The following is a 22,908-nucleotide window of genomic DNA, read 5'->3' as shown; positions in this document are numbered from 1 at the left end:
AATATCAAAGGTGGGGAAGGCAAATCATGTCCAGAGTGCTGTGGTCTGAATGTCCCTGAAATTCACATGTTGAGACATAATCATCATTGTGATCATAGGAAGAGGTGAGCTTTTAGGAGGTGAATAAGTCGTGGGGATGGAGCCCTCGTGGGTGGGATGAGGGCCTTATAGAAGGGCTCAGGGATGAGTTTGCTCTGCTGACTCTCCCACCACGTGAGGGCACAGCACTCGTCCTGTTTGCCTTTTTGGCCCCTCCTGACAGATAAGGCTGCCGTAAAAAGGCCCTCACCAGGCACCAGATGCCAGTGGCTTGGTCTTGGACTTCCCAGCCATCAGAGCTGGAAATAAATTTCTGTTCCTTACCCAGTGTGTGGCATTTTGTTATAGCAGCACAAACAAATGAAGACACCCACTGGATTGGATTCTGGGTTTGGTTTCCAGAACTCTCAGCCTTATGGCTACAGGAGTAAGGGTTTCTTTATTATTAATCTTTACTTTAGAGACAGGACCTCACTCTGCCACCCAGGCTGGAGTGCAGTGGCATAATCATAGCTCACTGCAGCCTCCAACTCCTGGGCTCAAAGGATCCCTCTGCCTCAGGAGGACCTGTAGCTGGGACTACAGGCGAGTGCCACCACACCTGGCTAATTTCTTTATTTTTTGTAGAAATGAAGTCTCACTGTGTTGCTCAGGCTGGTCTGAAACTTCTGGCCTTGAGCAGCCCTTCTGCTGTGGCCACCCAAAGTGCTGGGGTCACAGGCATGAGCCATCACTCCTGGCTGTGTGGGTTTCTTTTAAGGACTCACAGACACTTTCTGGTCACTTACAAGGACCTTAAGCTGGAAATTTGGAATTCTGAGACCACCATTTTCTCTTCTCAATTTTTCCAGCACTCACAGAAGCAAGCAAGCAACCCCAGTATACCAATTATTTTTGCAAACACAATCTGTGGCCATAACTGCTTTCTCACCCACACCCTTGCCTCCTACAGGCACTTGACTACAGGCATTTACAAATTTGCTTTGAAGAAACAGTTTGGCTATCACATGCCATGCACAACCAGTGTTCCATTCACCGTTGTCAACAAAGTCGTTAGTACTTGAAAATCGAACCAGAGAAGACCAGTTCTCAAGAACATGGGACTCATCCAGGAGCCCGTCCCAAGGCTCTGCTCCTCCATGCCCCTTTCAGGACCAGTCTCAGGTGAGGCTGGAGAGGTGGAGCTGCTCTATGGGTGCAGAGCAGGGGTGGATGATGGGAGTAGACCTTGCACAACCGTGGGGGCTGGGGGCCACTATGGTCCTGAATGCGGTGGTCAGGAGACAGCTGGCTGTGGACTCGGCAGGACAAATTGAGACCTGGTGCCCACAGGGCAAAGGGGAGCCTGTGCCTTGTCAGGCCACCTCCAACCTCAAGCCTGTGTATGGCTGGCAGGAGGGGCTGGGCCCTTTGGAGCTGCACACTCTGGTCCAGGACATGGGCATTGGAAGGTCTGGCAGGGGCTGGGGAAGCTGTGGTCCAGGTCATGCCCACCCCACACCCACACTGTGGAGCCTTCTTAGCTCCACAGTGCTAAGTGCCCCCATATTGGTCCTTTTTTTTTTTTTTTTTTGGTGCTGGTGGTGTGGGTGGTATATATTTAATTAGATAATACATGACCTTTCAAAGGAATAAATGCAGCCTGTATGTAAGCAAGGAAATAAACGAACCCACCATCCTATTTACAAACTAGAAAATCAGCTGGGTGCAATGGTACATGCCTATCATCCTGGCTATTCCCTTGAGCCCGGGAGCTCAAGACCAGCCTGGGCAGTGTAGAAAGACCCTGTCCCCATTAAAAAAAAAACAACCTAGAAAATTACCATGCTCTCTGGTGTGTCCCCCCAACCCCCGGAGATAACTACTATCTTTAATTTTGTGCTAGTTGTTTTCTTGCTTTTTCTTTTTCTAAAAATTGTGGTAAAATAGACATAACATGAAATTCACTGGTTTAGCCATTTGTAAGTGGACAGTTCCATGGCATTAAGCCTACAATGTTATGCAGCCATCACCACCATCATCTCCAGAACCTTTCCATCTGCCCAAACTGAAGCTCTGTCCTCATTCAGCACTGACTCCCCACCCCCTGCCCCCTGGCCCCAACCATTTCACTTTCCGTCTCTAGGAATTGGACTCCTCTACGGACCACCTACAAGTAGAATCCTGCAATATTTGCCCTTTTGTGTCTAGCTTATTGCACAGCATAATGTTTCCAAAATGTATTGATTTCAGGGTGTAAAGACTATGGCCCCAGCTTCACTTCTGCTTTTAAGAGTTCATGCACAATGTCTCTGTGGCCTGTGCTGACCCAGAGCCATAAGGGGAAGGATTTGCCAAACAGCTGAAGCTTAGCTATGTTAATACATACAAATCCATCACCAAAGGAAGGAAACTATTAGAGCAGTAACTTTAAAAAATGTCCCAGAACTGAAGGACACTAGTGTCTTATCAGAAGGGGCCCACCACATACCAAGTAAAATGGATAAAATTATACCCTCAAGAAAAATTGGCCAGATGCGGTGACTCATGCTTGTAATCCCAGCACTTTGGGAGTCTGAGGCAGGAGGATTGTTTGAGCCCAGGAGTCGGAGAGCAGCCTGACCAACATGGTCAAACTCCGTCTCTACTAAAATACAGCAAATTAGCCAGGCGAGGCATGGTGGCACATACCTGTAATCTCAGCTACTTGGGAGGCTGAGGCAGGAGAATTGCTTGAAACCGGGAGGCGGAGGTTGCAGTGAGCCGAGATCAGACTCCATCTCCAAAAAAAAAAAAAGCCGGGCACGGTGGCACACACTTGTTGTCCCAGCTATTTGGTGTGGGATGATTGCTAATCATGCCACTGCACCCTGGCTTGGGTGAGAGAGTGAGACCCTGTCTCAAAATAAATAAGTAATGAAAATTACAAACAGAAAAATCATGATGAAATTTGAGGACAAAGAAAAGTGCATAAAAACTTCCAGGGAAAGAGCAATTTTCATACAAGGCTAAGGATTTCATGTAAGGGACTTCATTCCATATAAAGGCTCAACTGCAAAGCTAGGCTCTAGAAAAACATGGAGCAGGGTCTTCAAAATCCTGAAGACAAGTATTTCCAACCTGGAATTTCATACCAGTTAAGGTGAAGGTGTAGAGACGCTTTCAGAGGTGTGAGGTCTGGGAACCTTTTCCTGTCATGAGCCCTTCTCAAGAAACCGCTAGGGGAGAAAACAAGGGAGTAGACTGCCAAGAGGGAAAAGGTTTCAGGACCAGGAAGAAGGTCAGCAGGAGAGCAGCCACTGCATCACCATATGGCGGTCGGGCCGGGGTCCCCAGGACCACCTCAGGCTTGACGGTTCACGAGAAGGACTCCCAGGACTCAGCACATGATCTAACTCCCGCCCACCCACTAGAGCGACCGAGTGCCCAGCACAGCCGGTCAAGGGAAAAGGTGTGTGAGGTGAGGTCAGAGGAAGGCAGGCACCGTCTCCAGCACCCTCTCCCACTGGACCCACTGGACCCACTGGACGTGTGACTTCTCTCAGCAAAGGTGGCGACACATGTGAAGTGTTGTCCACCAGGGCAGCTCCTTGGACCGCCCCCCAGGGCTTCTGCTGGGGGCTCTCACACAGGCACTCTCTTCTTGGTGTGCACCAAGATTCCAGAATTCCAGAAGGAATGCAGGTGTTCAGGAAAAACGCCTGGGGCATGGAGAGGCGCTGTCAGGTTGCTGGGAGCCCTCCTGAAATCCGAGTCCCCAGAGGCCAGCCCAGGGTCAGCCTGGTAAGCAGACCCTATATAGGATGGCAGTCAGGCCTGCTTGTTAACTCTTTTGTGCACCATCCTGAAGGGAGAAGTCAAAAAGAGCGGCTGATCAAGAGTTAGCCCAACAGACCTCCGGTGCCGAGGGGAGCAGCCGCAGCCGTCCCTGCGTCCAGATGAGAGAGAGCCAGGGGTAAATTGCCGGGTAGGCGGACTATTTGGCCTCTTTTACTTCAACAGTGAGAGGCAGCCATCTCCTCCTCCAAATCACAGCAATGGAAGAACCCAGCAACACCAAAGATGGCTCCTCTGCTGTAGGCTGGAGCTCGGCCTTTTCACTATCAACGTTTCCCTTTTGCTTTCATCTGGAAGATCTGGAAGGCACATACGTTTTTAGTATTTTTTTTCCTTTCCAATGTTTATTTTAGGTTCAGGGGGTACATGAGCAGGTGTGTTATGTGGGTAAGTTGTGTGTTGCAGGGGCTTGGTGTACAGACTATTTCATCACCCGGGTAAGCAGCACAGTATGGGTTCCTCATCTTCGTCCCACCCCCACCCTCAGGTAGGCCCCGGGGTCTACTGTCCCCTCCATGTGTCCGTGTGTACTCGATGTTTGCCTTCCAGTTATAAGTGAGAACATGCGGTGTTTCATTTTCTCTTCTTGCATTCGTTCACTTAGAATAATGACCTCCAGCTTCACCCACGTGTCTACAAAAGACATGGCTTCATTCTTTATTATGGCTGTGTAGTATTCCATGGTGTATATGGACCACATTTTCCTTATCCAGTTTACCACTGATGGGCATTTAGGTTCCTTTCACGTGTTTGCTATTGCCACATACGCTTTAATATTGACTCTCTCTTTATATATTTATGTAATGTATATATAAATATAGTAAAATCTCATTTTATATAACTCTCAATGGAAATGCAATTTTTACAAAATAAATTCTTATTTCCATTTTTCCAAAATAAAATATTTTACATATCTCAAAATAAAATTATAATATGGTAGTACTTGGTATTACACCTTCTCTTTGGAGTTTTCAAGAGATTTTCCGCATTACTATTAAAACATCATGGTATCTTCTGGGCTTCCACTAAGAATTTGGAAGTAATTACCTTCATCTACCTGAAGTGGGAGAGACATAAATGAACTGTAACAACAGAACATACTTCCTTTAGGAGCTATATGAAGAGATTTTCCATTTCTGTCATTGTTGAGGCTGTGGTTGTGCCAAGAAAGAAATTCTTAAGCATGAAGTTTAAGGAGGTGAGACCTTGTCCGCCACACAGTGGGCAATACAGAAGAGCCTCATCGATCCCAACCCCAACCAACCATAGCCAGACCCCAAAGAGTGAGATTTTAGTCCAGTTTATTTATTCTTTACCAACCTTTGAAACTCCCATGACAAGCTGTTAATTACATTTTTTTCTCTTTTGTGACAGTAATTTAAACATCTGTGGTTCATTACAAAGCAGTAATTGAGGGAATGTTTAAAGGAAGCTATGAGCCACTAAATACATTGATCTAAATGCATTTCACCTGATGCCAAACAACAGCAAGCCCCTTTCAAGTTCCCAGGCTTTGTGGGGTATGACTAAAGCTCCTCGTGCAATCCACATGCCATGTGTGCATGCACACATACGTATTTGCAGCTGACTTAAGTTTTTCTTTCTGGAAATCAGAAGCTAGAATATATTACTAGAAAAAATATTTTGGTTTTTAATGATTAACTTGCTATAATTAATATGAAAGCATTGTGTGGTAAATTGAATAAAAATCTCAGTATTGTGGCTGCATTTTTCTCCTTTTATTACTAATCAAGGCATCATCAATCTTGAAGGGGCACTTAATCGTCCTCTTTTGAAGACACATCTATTCAGTGGGTGAAATATGATGTTGGACATCCTGTATTTTGGTCTATGCTGGAATGTTCTGAATTCAGATATATGGTAGACAGGAGTAGGAGTAAAGTTGATTTTTGTTCACTAACTCCACATCTTCCATCCCCTGACTACTGCAAGAGAGAATGCATTTCTCTCCAGGGAGAATCCTGTGAGAGCAAAGTGAGGAAAGCATCAGTAGGAAATAATGAACGCTGAAATTGGCCTTTTACAAATGTATTTAAAGACAGCTCTTACGAGGTTCCTCTTTCATGGTAGTGTTTGATTTTTAAGTGTGCGTTACAAGAGCAGTCTCTCAACTTTTTTGTACATTGACCCCTAAAATAATTTTGGGAAAGTATGTATCCCTTCACACATTGTATGTGGACAACTAAACATTTTTGTTATAGGTATAAATAGTTATCAATCATGTATTTTTGGCATATCATAAAGTATTGACATTTAAAAATAAAACATCGTTTTTTCAAAAGTGTTAAATGACATTGAAATTCCACAATAATGTGATACTTGCTGTTATCCATAAAAAATACTTTAAAAGCTCCTCTTTAACAAGTGAAATCTTATATATTTTTGCTAAAATATAATTTTCTTTTCTTTTTTTATTTTTTGAGACAGAATCTCCCTCTGTCACCCAGGCTGGAGTGCAGAGGTGTGATCTTGCCTCAGTGTAACCTCAACCTCCTGGGCCCAGGTGATCCTCCCACCTCAGCCCCCTGAGTAGCTGGGACCACAGGCCTGTGCCACCACGCCTAGCTAATTTTCTGTATGTTTGTAGAGACAGGGTTTCACTATGCTGCCCAGGCTGGTCTCAGATTCCTGAGCTCAAGCAACCTGCCTGTCTCGGTCTCCCAAAGTGCTGGGATTACAGGCATGAACCACTGTGCCTGGCCTAAAGTATAATTTTCAAAGAGGTAAAATTATGATGCTCATGCAAGATTTTATTCAACTTATTAATCAATGAAGGACGATATAATAAGTAAGATGTAGAACTGGTTCAAGAGTATTTTAGGACCTAGAGATATTGAGGCAATTTTCTAAAGGAATATTAAGATAAGATTGTTTAGTTAGATACAAAACTGGTTGATCTCCTAAAGGACAGTAAGCTATATCCTTTGAGGTATATTTTCCTATTTGTTTTAAAATGTAGGTTTTATTATTGTTTAGATATAGTGAGGCCAACAGATCAGGAGATGACGGCCACAGAAAACACAGTTTGTTAGAGCTCCCACAGGAAGGGGCCACACCACGCCATGCCACACAGGGTTGGGGCACAGTGGGAAAGAGGCAAGACAAGAGCCTTCGTTGTGGCTTCCAAGGGAAGGCCGGGCGAGGCGGGGAGAACAGGCTGGGCAGGTTTGGCCTTGGCTGATGTGATCAGCAGGCCCTGGCATGAAGGACTGTCCTCCCTGTCTCTGGCCTGGCTCCATGGTAAGCAGGGCAAGGGCACAGTGGCCTGGAATGCAAGAGCTTATCCAACCAATCGAGGTGGCTGGCGGGATTGGCAGCTTGCATGTGAAAGTTGTGCTTGCAGGTGAGTCATCTGCTATCTCTAAGAATGGATGAGCCATAGGCAGGACAGGCTCTCCCCTTTTAGCCAGAGCATCAAGAATATAGAAAATAAAATGTAGTTAATACGCATCAAAGCAGAAACTGTTTGTACCTCTATTGGCAAACATCTTCAAGTTAACATGCAATTTTGCTAAGTCAAAGACTTTCACCAACTAGTAAGCAGTGAGTTGAACAAAGTACATTCCCCTCATCTTTGGGTGGGACTGTCCCTTTGTATGACATTAAATGACATTCGTTTCTCCTTTTTGCCTTACTTTCAAATTCTAGCCATCAGTATCATCTTCCTAAAACTCAGGTGGCAACTTGAGGTTAGAGGTTAAGGGTATGGCCTTTGGCACCTGGGTTGAAGCCTGGCTCTAAGCCTGGCTCTGCAGCTGTGAGCACTGTGACCTCGGGCAGATTGCCTAACCCCTCTGTGCTCCAGGCTCCTCATCTGGGGAAAGGTGAAGGATACTCACAGAGCTTACCTCCTGGGGAGGCGACTATAGTCAATGGTTGCATGGCGTATATTTTTCTATGCTTTTTGTTTCAACTCTTCTGGGTCTTTCTATTTAATGTGAGATCTCTGAGACCTCAAGCATACAGTTGTTTTTTTTTCTTTCCTCTTTTTGTTTTTGTTTCAATTAGAAACAGAGTTTTGCCATGTTGCCCGTGCTGGCCTCAAACTCCCAGCCTCTAGACATCTGCCTGCCTCAGCCTCCCAAAGTGCTGGGATTACAGGCGTAAGCCACCGCACCCAGTTGGGTTTTATTTTTAATGCAATCTGACAATCTGACTTTTTATTGAGGTATTTAGTCTGTTTACATTTAATATACATAAACTGACCTTCAGGTTTGTCTCTACCATCTTCTTTGTTTCCTGCTTATTCCATCTGTTCTTTTTTCTTTAAACTTCTTTCATGGCTTCCTTGAAGTAATAAAGTATTTTTGTTATTCCTCTTCCTCCCTCCATTAACTTGTTAGCTAAACATTCTGTCGTTATTCTTTTCATGATTGCACTAGGGTGGCATTGACCAATGAAGCTTTCTGCTGTGAGAGCCATTCTGTGCCTGTCTTTCCCTCTTACGCCACTCTTTCCTATAGAACAGGGATGCGCAAACGTTCTCTCTAAAGGACCAGATGGTAAATATTTTAGGCTTTACAGGTTATATGGTCTCTGTAGCATCTTCTTAACTCTACCATCATAGCTTGAGAGCAGCCATAGGTCATAAGTCAACAGATTAGTGTGGTTGTTTCAAAAGCACTTAATTTACAAAGCAGGTGGCAGGTGGCTTTTGCCCGCCAGCTGGCCCGCATCTACTCCATAGCCTCATGCTCTTTGAGGCAGCCTTGCTCCCGGGGCTCCAACTCAGGATGGACTCTATTCAGGGTCAACAATTCTCCTCATCTAATCTTTTTGGTCTAGGGGTGAAACTAGTTTTCCACTATTGCTTCTCCCAGTTAATTCATCAAAAATATTTGGCTCTCTTATTTCCATCCATACCTCTGCAAACAGCTCCTTAAACTCTCCTCAGTTGAACGCTTTAAGTATGTCATCTTTTTCCTGTCAAGACACCCACTGGGGGACGGGCACGGTGGCCCACGCCTGTAATCCCAAGACTATGGGAGGCAGAGGCAGGTGGATCACTTGAGGTCAGGAGTTCAAGACCAGCCTGGCCGTCATGGTGAAATCCTGTCTCTACTAAAAATACAAAAATTAGCCGGGCATGGTGGCAGGCGCCTGTAATCCCAGCTACTTGGGAGGCTGAGGCAGGAGAATCGCTTGAACCCGGGAGGCAGAGGTTGAAGTGAGCCAAGATTGCGCCACCCCGCATTCCAGCCTGGATGACAGAGTGAGACTCTGTCTCAAAAAAAAAAAAAAAAAAAAAAGATACCCACTGGTATAACTTCATACTTACGGACTTATGGCAAGTATTTCATTGTGTCCTAAGTGAAAACAAGCTGTTTCCCTATGTGTCTCCCTCTCCTACTAAACTTCCTAGAGGGCAGACACTATGCCTTAGTCATACTGATATTCTCCATAAACCCTATTGTTAACTTTTGCATGCAATTGAAACTAATAAGCAATTCAGAAATGGAGCCAAGAGAGGTTAGAATTAGGAAAAAAGAAATGAGTATTATTTACCTAAGTGGGTAGGTGATGAAAGAGGAGTTTTCAAGAGAGATGGAGTAGGTAAAGGAAGAGAGCTAGTTGATTTAGTCTGAACATTAAGGGAGGAAAAAATTTACAAGGAGCTGGTGTGAAAACTGCCTGTTGTTGAGTGTTATGGTTTGGCTGTGTTCCCACCCAAATCTCATCTTGACTTGTAGCTCCCATAATTCCCATGTGTTGTGAGAGGGACCCTTTGGGAGATAATTGAATCAAGGAGGCTGTTTCTCCCATATTGTCCTCGTGGTAGTGAATAAGTCTCATGAGATCTCATGGTTTTATAAGGAGAAACCCCTTTTGCTTGGTTCTCATTCTCTCTCTTGCCTTCTGCCATGATTGTGAGATCTCCCCAGCCATGTGGAACTGTGAGTCCATTAAATTGAGTGAGGGTGAGGAGATGGTGTTATCAGTATGAGTTATTAACTGTGGGTGAGGAGAGGATATGAACAGTGTCAGTGATTAGTGAGGGTGAGGATATGCTGTTATCACTGTTAGTTGTTGAGTGACGGTGAGGAGACGGTGTCACTGTCAGTTACTGAGTGTTAGGAGATGCTGTTGTCACTGTCAGGTGTTGAGTGAGGGTGAGGAGATGCTGTTGTCATAGTCAGGTGTTGAGTGAGGGTGAGGAGATGCTGTTGTCACTGTCAGGTGTTGAGTGAGGGTGAGGAGATGCTGTTGTCACTGTCAGGTGTTGAGTGAGGGTGAGGAGATGCTGTTGTCACTGTCAGTTGTTGACTGAGGGTGAGGAGATGCTGTTGTCACTGTCAGTTGTTGACTGAGGGTGAGGAGATGCTGTTGTCACTGTCAGGTGTTGAGTGAGGGTGAGGAGATGCTGTTGTCACTGTCAGGTGTTGAGTGAGGGTGAGGAGATGCTGTTGTCACTGTCAGTTGTTGACTGAGGGTGAGGAGATGCTGTTGTCACTGTCAGGTGTTGAGTGAGGGTGAGGAGATGCTGTTGTCACTGTCAGGTGTCAGTTGTTGAGTGAGGGTGAGGAGATGCTGTTGTCACTGTCAGGTGTTGATAAGGGTGAGGAGATGGTGTCATTGTCAGTTGTTGAGTGAGGCTGAGGAGATGGTGTTGTCACTGTCAGTTGTTGAGTGAGGGTGAGGAGATGCTGTTGTCACTGTCAGTTGTTGACTGAGGGTGAGGAGACGGTGTTGTCACTGTCAGGTGTTGAGTGAGGGTGAGGAGATGCTGTTGTCACTGTCACTTCTTGAGTGAGGGTGAGGAGATGCTGTTGTCACTGTCAGGTGTTGAGTGAGGGTAAGGAGATGGTGTTGTCACTGTCAGTTGCTGAGTGAGTCTTAGGAGATGGTGTTGCCACTGTCAGTTGTTGACTGAGGGTGAGGAGATGCTGTTGTCACTGTCAGTTGTTGACTGAGGGTGAGGAGATGCTGTTGTCACTGTCAGTTGTTGACTGAGGGTGAGGAGATGCTGTTGTCACTGTCAGGTGTTGAGTGAGGGTGAGGAGATGCTGTTGTCACTGTCAGGTGTTGAGTGAGGGTGAGGAGATGCTGTTGTCATAGTCAGGTGTTGAGTAAGGGTGAGGAGATGGTGTTGTCACTGTCAGTAGTTGAGTGAGGGTGAGGAGATGCTGTTGTCACTGTCAGTTGTTGAATGAGGGTGAGGAGATGGTGTCACTGTCAGTTGTTGAGTGAGTCTTAGGAGATGGTGTTGCCACTGTCAGTTGTTGACTGAGGGTGAGGAGATGCTGTTGTCACTGTCAGGTGTTGAGTGAGGGTGAGGAGATGCTGTTGTCACTGTCAGGTGTTGAGTGAGGGTGAGGAGATGCTGTTGTCACTGTCAGGTGTTGACTGAGGGTGAGGAGATGGTGTTGTCACTGTCAGTAGTTGACTGAGGGTGAGGAGATGCTGTTGTCACTGTCAGGTGTTGAGTGAGGGTGAGGAGATGGTGTCACTGTCAGTTGTTGAGTTACAGTAAGGAGATGGTGTTGTCACTGTCAGTAGTTGAGTGAGGGTCAGGAGAAGGGGTTATCACTGTCAGGTGTTGAGTGAGGGTGAGGAGATGGTGTTACAGTGCCAGTGCTGTGAAAATGAGATGGTGTTATCAGTATCAGTTGTTGAATGTGGGTGACTGTGTGAACAGTGTCAGCAGCTGAGAGTGAGGTAGAGAAATAATGGGTGAAGTCCCTTGTCAATTAGGAAGCCATTGGTGTCTTTTGAAAGTACTTAGTGTCTGTGGAGTGGCACGTATTCAAGCTACATGAAAGGCAGCTGAGAAGCAAACTGGCAATCAGAGTGGCAGCAACAAATTAAGAATATTCATATTCATAAAGACCATTTTTTATAATGAAAAAGTAATACATGCAGATGGGGGAGGATCACCTGAACCTTGAGAGGTGGAAGCTGTAGTGAGCCGTGATCAAAACATTACACTCCAGCCTGGGTGACAGACCCCATCTCCAAAAAACAGAAAAGAAAAGCATTTATAAGTTCATGTTGAACAGTGTTTCAAACACATAGACAAAATTTATATGTCATGAAAATGGAATATCAGAAAAACATTGGTTAAAAAAACACAAAGTGAATAAACCAGAAATACGCCAAGTGAGCGGTGCAGCAGCTTGCCGGCTTCCAGGTGCAGCGGGTGATGGAGGCGCAAGGGAGCGGTCCTCGGGACAGGAAATGAAACAAACCCAACCAAAGCTGTGTATTCGTTTATTCAATATCGTTTTGCTTTCTTGTGTAGACTGAGAGTGTAAACCTCGTTTCTGACAAGTCGCCTATAGGACTTTTCAGCAGGCTGTGGGCCTAAAGGTGGGCGATGTGGACTCAAGCTGAAGACCAAGAACCAGAGAAAGGAGGAAAACGGCAGTGAACAAGCAGGACAAGAACATCGCAGAAATTCAGCCCGGCGCGGTGGGCGCGCCTGGGGTCGCGGCGCTTTGGGGGCCCGGGCCACGGAGCACGACCTTGCCTGTGAACGCACAGACACCAGCGGTTCCAAGGGCGCGGGCAGGAAGCGGGCACCGAAGGCAGGCTGGAGAAGCGCGGGGCGGCAGCAAGAAGCCGCGCGGCGAGGAGGGCGCGTGGAGCCCCACACAACCATGGGACGCACGTACTACTGACGGCAGCGCAGGCTCTGGACCGCTGAGGCCGCGCGCGCCCACGCGTGTCCCCGGCAGAGCTTCCAGGAAACGGTGGCGAGGCCCTTCCACCAGCGGACCAGAGCGCGCCGGGTCCAACCACGACCCACGTGCAGGGCCTCGCGCGCTACCGGAAGGCCAGCCCGTGGTGCACGCGCGCACCGCCCCGCCGATCGGTGACGTCATCGGGCCCGTCACGCGGCGAGGGCGGGGGCGGGGCCTCGGAACGCAACGCCCCCATCCCAGCCTTAGCCGCTCGTGACGTCATCGCCCGGACTCACCCGCCTCCCGCGCCGCGCTTTTGCCACCCGGGGCACGTCATCGTGCGCCGACGCCCAAAAGAGGGCGGGGCCTAGGGACGCCACGCCTTCCGCGCCGCGGCGCCGCCGCTTGTGACGCCATCGGACCTCGACGCTTGGCGGAGGCGGGGAAGGCCCGCGGGCGGTGCCTCAGCCAGGGTTGGCGCTGAGGGGAGAGGGCGGGGAAAAGGTGGTGAATTGAGGGGAAAGCGGGAGGGGCGGGAAAGGGGCGGTCGGAACATGGCGGACCAGATCCCGCTTTACCCGGTGCGTAGCGCCGCGGCGGCCGCAGCCAACCGCAAACGGGCGGCCTACTACAGCGCCGCGGGGCCCAGGCCGGGAGCCGACCGGCACAGCAGGTAACCGAGGCGGGACTGGCGCCCGTCCCCCGCCGACGCTCCCCGGGGGCCCCAGCCCACCGCAGGAACCCGGAGCCGGGCGGATCTGGGGTCGCTACCGGCGCGCCCCCTCTGTGCGCCGGGAGCCGGGAGTCCTCGGCGTTCTGGGCGCGCCGCAGCTGGGGCGTCCGCCGCTGGTGAGGGCCGCGGGCAACTGCCGGGGCGAGCGGCTATATCCCCCCGGGACGCCTGGGCCGAGCGCAGGAGCCAGAACGGGAGCAGAGAACCGCGGTCCAGTGTTGAGGGGTGGCTGCTCTCCTAAAGTAAACGGGAAGTAAACGGGGATCAAAAGTCCTAACTTCTCGGATAATTCAAAGTCTCCGAAACTTGTTTGTGTAGCCCTGTGAATTGTGAAGGTGACGGATGCAACTTTTAATTGCGTTGTTAAAAACACACTCTTTACTGAAATGACTTCGGCATTTCGGTATCTTTGCTAGGCACGCTTTTTATTTAAACATACGTATACAAAGTGCTTTTTGTCGACAAGTAATTTTGCTTTTAGGAAAGGGAAATGGAGTATTGAGAACGGTTAACTTGTTTAGTGGGGTCACAGGTTAGCAGTAGAATTAGTGTACAGACCTTTCGTACCCGAGATTGGATTTAGCTCGTATTTAACTTATTTCTCATTCAAAGAAAAGAAAGTTTTAAAAAGTAAGTATTGCTTCTTATAGTTTTTGAAGTTTTATTCCAGAGGAATTGTCGAAAACATAATTTCACTCAATATGTAGTTGCTTCAGAATTTGAGTTTTTGAATAATTTTTGTCTTCGGCCATTTGAGAGACTAATAACATATAGCTCAAAGTACATGTTGGAATGTTATAACGCCGATTTGAGTGTTGATTTACCTACTAGGTGTTTGCTCTTGGGTAACTTATTTAAACTCAAAGCCATGGTTTCCTCATCTGTAAAATGCTGGATAATATTTTTTCTTACTGGATTATTGGAGATTACAGTAGGACATGTGTAAGGTGCCCCTTCTTCAGTGCTTGGAAAGTGGGTTCTCTGGAATTACCATTTCTGCTTTCCTCCTTGGGGTTACCTATAACAGTAATTGTATTAGTAAATCTGTTTAATTTTAGGAGTTCATTATTTGGAAATGTGCCACCTGTTTCAAAATAGGTTTCCATCACAGATTGAATCCGTTTTTGCTTCATGTACTTTGAAGCACTGTCATGTGGTGCACACACATTCAAGATTTTTTGTCTTCTCGGTGGATTGTTCCTTTCATTGTTAATGTTCCTCTGTCTCTGGTAATTTTCTTTGCTCTAAAATCTTCTTTATTAGATATTGATGTCGCCATTTATGCTTTTTTTTGGATTAATGTTTGCATGGTATTAGCTTTCAACTTAACTGTATTGAATTTGAAGTGAGTTTCTTGTTGGATCTTATGATCATATTTTTTATTGACTATGCCATTCTCTTTTGATTGGCATATTTACACCATTTACATTTACGATAATTATTGATATGTTAGAATATAAGTGTGCCATTTATTATCTGTGTTCTGTTTCTTCGATTCTCATTCTGATTCCTGTTTCTGTTTTTTTTTTTTTTTTTTTGGCCACTTTTTGGGTTACTTGGACACTTTTTTGGTATCCGTATAGTGTGTTTGAGATTAGGTGTTTGTATAGTTTTCACAGTGATTGCTCTCGGTATTACAATATACAAATGTGACTTATCACCATGGTGTATTGCTGTATTTCACCACTTCCAGTCAAGTGTGGAAACCCCTCTTTCACTTAGGTCCTCACTTTAAATATCATGTCCTGGGTATCAGATGGTATTACAGTTTTTGTGTCAGTCATCAAATATGGCTTATAAAACTCATGATGATAAGGATAGCGTATTGCACATACCACGTACCCATATTTCCCCTTTTTCTATTGTTCTTCCTTTTTTTTGAGACAGAGTCTCGCTCTGTTGTCCAGGTTGGAGTTAGTGATGCGATCATAGCTCATTACAGCCTTGACCTGTTGGGCCCAGGCAATCCACCCATGTAGCTGGGACTATAGGCACATACCACCATGCCTGGCTAATTAAAAAAATTTTTTTTTGAAGAGACAGCATCTTACTATATTGCTCAACTGGTCTCAAGTGATCCTCCTGTGTCCTCCTCCCAGAGTGTTAGGATTAAGGCATGAGCCATGGCTGCTAGCCTGCCATTCTTTTCTTAGCACTTGAAAAATCTTGTGCCACTTCCTTCTTGCGTCCATGGTTTCTGATTAGGATGCTGCTGTCACTCAGATTGATGTTCCCCTATAGATAATGTGTCATTTCTCTCTGGCTGCTTTCAAGTTTTTACTTTGTTTTTAGTTTTCAGAAGTTTAATTATGATGTGTCTTGTCATGGATTTCTTTGGATTTCATGTGTGGTTTTTTTTTTTTTTTTTTTTTTTTGGTCTTCGAATAAATTTAGGGAGTTTTTAGCCATTATTTCTGGAACTACTCTTTGTTGTTGTTGAAATAATGGAGACTTGCTCCCACTCTCTTCTCTCCATTTGGATTTCCAGTGTTAAGAAAGTTGGATCTTATGTTGTTGTTTCATAATTCCCTTAGGCTTTTTCCCTGTTTCTTTTTTCTGTGTTGTTCAGATTGTGTAAACTCTATTAATCTGTTCTCAAGTTCCCTAATTCTTTACTCTGTTATCTCCACTCTATTCTCAATCTCATCCAGTGAGGTTTTATTTCTGTTACTGTATTTCTCAGTTTTATAATTTGTTTGTTTCAAGATAATATTTGATTGTGGAAGCATTTTTATGTCTGCTGCTTTAAAATGCTTGTCATATAATTAATGCCAGTATCTGAGTTAGCTCAGTGTCGGTGTCATGTGATTGCCTTTTCTAATTCAGATTGTGAATGTTCTGGCTCTGGGTTTGACAGACGGTTTTCGATTGTCTTTTGGGTATTTTGTATATTAGGAGAATTTGGGTTCTATTTATTTCTTTTATTTTAGCGTGCAGCCATCCTGTTTAGATTCAGCACATAGGTCCTGGTCTACATTTGTGGGCTGTGATTCTAAATGACATTTTAATTCTCAGAGCCTTTGTGCTGTGCTCTTTGGTCTGCTTGGTTTATGTGGTATCACTGGGGCTCTTCCTGGTCTCTGTTGGTGCTTCGTGAGGGGTAAAGGTGGATTTTCCTAGGCCTGGTGTCTCTTATTAAAAGATGGAAGTGTCAGACCCATGGGGATGAAGAGGCTTCTTTGGCTGGGCCCTGGCTGTGGCTGTATCCCATCCATATGGACCCAGTGGCTGCCCTGGTATGTCTGGGTTGGAGGAGTCTTAGCACCACCATGGTAAAAGGGTTCCTGTGGCAGAATCCCTCTTGCTGGTGCCACCTCGATGCTCTGATGTCTTGGAGCAAGGTCTTAGGTTATGGATAAAAAGGTTTTCTGGACTGGGCCCCTTATGTGGTGAGGTTGCACCTGTCGGTGCTGCCTGGCTCTCCCTAATGAGAGAGAGGAGTCTCGGGCATGAGGGGCACAGAGCCTTCCTGGGCCAGTAGCTTGTAGTGGCAAGTTCCCCTTACTGCTACTGCCCAGATGCCCCGGTATCCCCTGATGGGAGAGGGGAGTCTCAGGCCCCAGTATCCCTTGGTGGGAGAGGGGAGTCTCAGGAAGTCACTGCTGCCTTCTTACCTTCTTTCAGAACTCTCCTTTGATTGGCTCTTGCTTAATTACCAGGGTTTATAGTTGGACTTACTGGGGAGGAGCAGAGAAATGGGTCTGTGCCATTTTGTCTGGACCAGAAGTTGTGCTTCTACATTATTTTCTGAAGTTGGGTTTTATTTTATCGTGGTAACATACACATAGTTTAAAAAGTTAAGTGGTGCTTCTACAAGGCTTACAGTAAGATATTGTGACTCTACCTGTATGTTGGTTAGGTATTCTCTGGCTCTTGAAAAGAACATTTATTTTGCTATTAAATGTTGATTATTACCTTTTAGTTAATGGTGCTGTTGAGTTAATCTTTCCTTGTGGCTTTGTTTATTCTTTTTAGAGTTTTTTTTTTTTTTTTTTTTTTTTTTTTTGAGACAGAGTCTCGCTCTGTCCCCCAGGCTGGAGTGCAGTGGCGCAATCTTGGCTCACTGCAAGCTCCGCCTCCCGGGTTCATGCCATTCTCCTGCCTCAGCCTCTGGAGTAGCTGGGACTACAGGCGCCCACCACCACTCCCGGCTAATTTTTTTGTATTTTCAGTAGAGACAGGGTTTCACTGTGTTAGCCGGGTTGGTCTCGATCTCCTGACCTCGTGATCCACCCGTCTCGGCCTCCCAAAGTGCTGAGATTACAGGTGTGAGCCACTGCCCCCGGCCTAGAGTTTTTTTTTTTTTTTTTTGAGACATGGTCTCAGTCTGTTACCCAGGCTGGAGTGCAGTGGCATGATCATGGCTCACTACAGCCTCAACCTTCTGGGCTCAAGCCATCCTCCTGCTTCAGCCTCCAGAGTAGCTGGGATTATAGGTGCATGCCAACACGCCCAACTAATTTTTTAATTTTTTTTTGTAAAGATGGGGTTGCACTGGACTTGAACTCCTGGGCTCAGTGATCGCTTTCTATCGGCCTTCCAAAGCGCTGGGATTACAAGCATGAGCCAGTGCACCCTGCCTCTTTTTAGAGTTTTATCAATTGTTGTTTCACATATTTTGCAGGTCTGTTGTTTGGTGCATACACATTTGAGATTCCTGTGTGTTCTTGATGGATTGACACTTTTATCATTATGTAGTTCACCCATGTGTCGCTGGTAATTTTTCCGCTATGAAATCTTCTTTATCTGACACTAATATAGCCACCTCTGCTTTCCTTCAATTAATGTTTGCATGGTATATAATTTTCCATCCTTTCTCTCTCAAGTCACTTATATTTGAAGTGATTTTCTGGTAGTTGTCATACGGTTGGTTCATTTTTTTTAACCCACCACCATTGTCTGTCTTTTGATTGATGTATTTAGAAGGTTTATGTTCAGTGTAATGTTTGATATGCCATTTTATTTTTTGCTTTCTGTTTTTGTTTCTCTGTTTTCTTTTTCCTGCTTTACGGTTTATGCTTCAACACATTTTAGAATTCCAGTGTGATTTATCTATAGCGTTCTTCAGTGTATTTCTTTGTGTAGATATTAGTGGTAGCTCTAGGAATTACATTACATATACATAACTCATTGCAGTGTACTGTTGTTGGTATTTTAACAGTTGTTGGGTAAAGTGTAAGAGCTTTACCTCTTTAAATCCCTTCATCCTCCCATTGGTAATAAAATACTCATGTAAAAGTATATGTAGATTTTACATATGTTAAGTATATAAATATTTCCCTTATATACAATTAGAACCCTATATCAGTGTTACAATTTTTGCTTTATCTCTCAAACAATCTAGAATATTCAAGAGGCAAAGGAAAGCCTATTAGATTGACCTACCCTTTTTGCCCTTTCTGTATTTCCTGATAGTCCACAATTTCTTATTTTTGTTCCGTTTCAATAATTGTCTAACTATTCTTTTATGGTAAGTCTACTGGAAACAAATTCTCTTCGTTTTCCTTCATCTGAAGATGCCTGTATTTCTCCTTCATTCCTGAAGAATAATTTCACCAGATACAGAATTTGGAGTTGGCAGTTCTTTTCTTTCAGAACTTGAAACATGTTATGCCACTTCTTCCTGGTCTCCGTGCTTTTTGATGAGAAATCTGATATCATTTGAGTTGTTTTTCCTTTTGAGATAGGTGTCACTTTTTTCTTAATACTTTCAAGCATTTTTTTTAAGTCTTTAGTTTTTAGTCGTTTGACTATTCTGGGTCTTGGTATGGATTTCTTTAGGATTACCCTGTTTAGGGTTTGCTTAGTATCCTAATTCTATAAGTTTGTGTCTTTTGTCAAATCTGAGAAGTTTGCAGCCATTCTTTGAGTGCTTTTTGAGCTCTACTCTCCATCTCTTCTTTTACTCTGGTGACATCTTGTGAAATCTTTTCTTGTACCATAGGGTCCTGAGTTTCTGCTCATTTTTTCCAAGTCCATTTCCTGTTCATATTGGGCAGTTTCTGTTGTTTTGTCTTAAAGTTCACTGATTTTTTTCCCCGTTTTTTTTAGTTTTACTGTTGAGCCCATCCATTAAGATTTTTAGTTCCAAAATTTCCAGTTGATTCTTCTTCATACTAGCAGTGTCTCTCCTGAGACTTTATATTTTTTCATTTGTTTCAAGTCTGTTCATAATTGTCCATTGAGACATTTTTATGATGCATGTTTAAAAATTCTCATTAGATAATTTCAGTATCTGTGTTGTTTTGATGTTGACATCTATTGATTGTCTTTTCTCATTTGAGTTGAAATTTTTCTGGTTTTGGGGATAATGAGTGATTTTCCAGTATAGCCTAGACATTTTGGGTATTATATGAGATTTGGGACCTTATTTAAATCTTCTGCTTATCGGGCCTGGTGGTGGTGGTAGTGGAATGTGGGGGTTACTGCCAGAAGGGGATGAAGAGCCAGATTCCCTTCACAGCGCCCTTTGACATCTGGGAAGGGAAGGTACCATGTGACTACTGGCTCCCCAGTGGTCTCTGCTAACAACAGCTTGGCTGGGAAGGGGAGCAGTGCCTGGTTACTGCATGCCTGTGGTCTCCACTGACATTGCATGGGTGGTGTTACCTTTTAGAAGGTGGTTAGATTTTACACTTTTCACTAGGCCTCCTCTGACACTGATAGAGATGGGCAGAAGTGCTTTATTACTGCCAGTTGGGGGTATTAAATAAAATGTACCAGAGGACATTATTTCAGACTAAGCTCCTGCACCAGGCCAAGCAGACCAGAACAAACCAGAATGGAGTCACTTGTGCTAGATGCCACAATGAAACTAAATTAAAAACAGGCCAGTTTCCCCAAAAACAAGAGATTCACAGCAACCAATCATAAGGGGGCCAAACCGAGCCAGCGTAAGAGAGTCCTCTCTACTTTACCCTGTAAGGAAGGTAACCTTGAAATGCCCAATCTGTATTTTGTTCCTCGTATCTGCTTTCTGCATCCCTCTCTGGCTGTAAAGTTTAACTCTGCTGCTCAGCATATCTGAGTATCCTTCTATTTCATAGATGAAATATTGCCTGATTTGCTAATAAAAGCCGGTTCGATCTTTAAACTAAATTTTTTGAAACTTTAACAGGGACGAGCATCCGGCACCCTTGTGCATGTACCCTACAATGACTGCCAGGCTTGGATGGATGTCCCCACTCCTGACTTGGTCTGCCCTGACAGCACCTGGGCAATGGGGAGAGTGTCTTCCTACAGCTGGGGAGTGTGGGAGTCCAGGCTTCACGCAGTCTTTGCTGTTGAATGTAGGTGAGGCTAGTTGCTTTTTCTGTCATCTTTGGATGGGATATAGCAATTACTATCAAAAATTTTTCATTCTGCTAGGCTGCCCTTTTCCTAGTTCTTTGGCTAGAGAGACCAGACTTTTCTTGGGGACTTTTTTGATCTATGTCTATTACTTTTCTGGTTGCTGACTCTCTAGTACACAACACGGGCATGAGACTAAAAGGAAATACTGGAAACTCACTGTTGTCTTGTTCTCTGGGTCCAAGGACCTTACTGGTCTGCCCTCTTCTCTCCACGTTTTGATGTATAATGTCCAGGGTTTTTATCTGTGTTTAGTGGGAAGAATAGGGAGTAGCACATCTACTCCATCTTGGTCTAGAACTGGAAGGAAGGAGCAGTTTACATTTTTTCTTTTTTCTTCTTTTTATTTACTCTTTTTTATTTTAAAATTGCTTCATTTACTCATTTTTAACAGCTTTTTTGATATGGTTTACATACATACAAGTTACCCCACTTAAAGTGTATAGCTCAATTTTCTTTTTTTTTATGCTTTAAGTTCTGGGATACATGTGCAGAATGTGCAGGTTTGTTACATAGGTATACACATGCCATTGTGGTTTGCTGCACCTATCAACCCATCATCTACATTAGGTATTTCTCCTAATGCTATCCTTCACCTAGCCCCCCATTCCCCGACAGGCCCCGGTGTGCGTTGTTCCCCTCCCTGTATCCATGTATTCTCATTGTTCAACTCCCATTTATGAGTGAGAAGATGTAGTGTTTGGCTTTCTGTTCTTGTGTTAGTTTGCTGAGAATGATAGTTTCCAGCTTCATCCATGTCCACACAAAGGACATGAACTCATCCTTTTTTATGGCTGCATAGTATTCCATGGTGTATTTGTGCCACATTTTCTTTATCCAGTCTGTCATTGATGGGCATTTGGGTTGGTTCCAAGTCTTTGCTATTGTGAATAGTGCTGCAATAAACATAAATGTGCATGTGTCCTTATAGTGGAATGATTTATAATCCTTTGGGCATATACCCAGTAATGGGATGGCTGGGTCAGAGGGTATTTCTGGTTCCAGATCCTTGAGGAATTGCTACACTGTCTTCCACAATGGTTGAACTAATTTACACTCCCACCAGCAGTATAAAAGTGTTCCTGTTTCTCCACATCCTCTCCAGCATCTGTTGTTTCCTGACTTTTTAGTGATTACCATTCCAACTGGCGTGAGATGTTATCTCATTGTGGTTTTGATATGCATTTCTCTGATGAGCTTTTCTTCATATGTTTGTTGGCTGCATAAATGTCTTCATTTGAAAAGTGTGTGTTCATATCCTTTGCCCACTTTTTGATGGGATTGTTTTGTTTTTTTCTTGTAAATTTAAGTTCCTTGTAGATTCTGGATATTAGCCCTTTGTCAGATGGATAGATTGCAAAAATTTTCTCCCGTTCTGTAGGTTGCGTATTCACTCTGATGGTAGTTTCTTTTGCTGTGCAGAAGCTCTTTAATTACATCCCATTTGTCAGTTTCGGCTTTTGTTGCCATTGCTTTTGGTGTTTTAGTCATGAAGTCTTTGCCCATGCCTATGTCCTGAATGGTATTGCCTAGGTTTTCTTCTAGGGTTTTTATAGTTTTAGGTCTTAATGTTTACGTCTTTAATCCACCTTGAGTTAATTTTCGTATAAGGTATAAGGAAGGGGTCCAGTTTCAGTTTTGTGCATATAGCTAGCCAGTTTTCCCAACACCATTTATTAAATAGGGAATCCTTTCCCCATTGCTTGTTTTTGTCAGATTTGTCAAAGATCAGATGGTTTTCAATGTGTGGCTTTATTTCTGAGGCCTGTGTTCTGTTCCATTGGTCTATATATCTGTTTTGGTACCAGTACCATACTGTTTTGGTTACTGTAGCCTTGTATCGTTTGAAATCAGGTAGCATGATGCTTCCAGCTTTGTTCTTTTTGCTTAGGATTGTCTTGGCTATATGGGCTCTTTTTTGGTTCCCTGTGAAATTTAAAGTAGTTTTTTTCTAATTCTGTGAAGAAAGTCAGTGGTAGCTTGATGGGGATAGCCTTGAATCTATAAATTACTTTGGGCAATATGGCCATTTTCACAATATTGATTCTTCCTATCCATGAGCATGGAATGTTTTTCCATTTGTTTGTGTCCTCTCTTATTTCCTTCAGCAGTGGTTTGTAGTTCTTCTTGAAGAAGTCCTTCACATCCCTTATAAGTTGTATTCCTAGTTATTTTATTCTCTTTGTAGCAGTTGTGAATGGGAATTCACTCATGATTTGGCTCTTTGTCTATTATTGGTGTATAGGAATGCCTGTGATTTTTGCACATTGATTTTGTATCCTGAGACTTTGCTAAGTTGCTTATCAGCTTAAGGAGATTTTGGGTTTT

General features: G+C 44.4%; 1 protein-coding gene across 2 annotated transcripts in view; it reads left to right on the top strand.

The window, feature by feature from the left end:
• Positions 1-12,921: 12,921 nt before the first annotated feature.
• Positions 12,922-22,908, top strand: part of ATP9B (ATPase phospholipid transporting 9B (putative)) — a 302,366-nt gene continuing 292,379 nt past the window's right edge. For both annotated transcript variants that reach the window (XM_003280182.4, XM_030810244.1), the window contains exon 1: positions 12,922-13,170. In XM_003280182.4, the coding sequence (XP_003280230.2) occupies positions 13,052-13,170 (119 nt within the window). In that variant the 5' untranslated portion in view covers positions 12,922-13,051. The remainder of the gene's footprint in view (positions 13,171-22,908) is intronic.

The sequence above is a fragment of the Nomascus leucogenys genome, chromosome 4 (genome assembly GCF_006542625.1).
Source record: "Nomascus leucogenys isolate Asia chromosome 4, Asia_NLE_v1, whole genome shotgun sequence".
Taxonomy (NCBI): domain Eukaryota; kingdom Metazoa; phylum Chordata; class Mammalia; order Primates; family Hylobatidae; genus Nomascus; species Nomascus leucogenys.
Note: the sequence above shows the minus strand (reverse complement) of the source record. Positions and strands in the feature narration are given on the sequence as shown.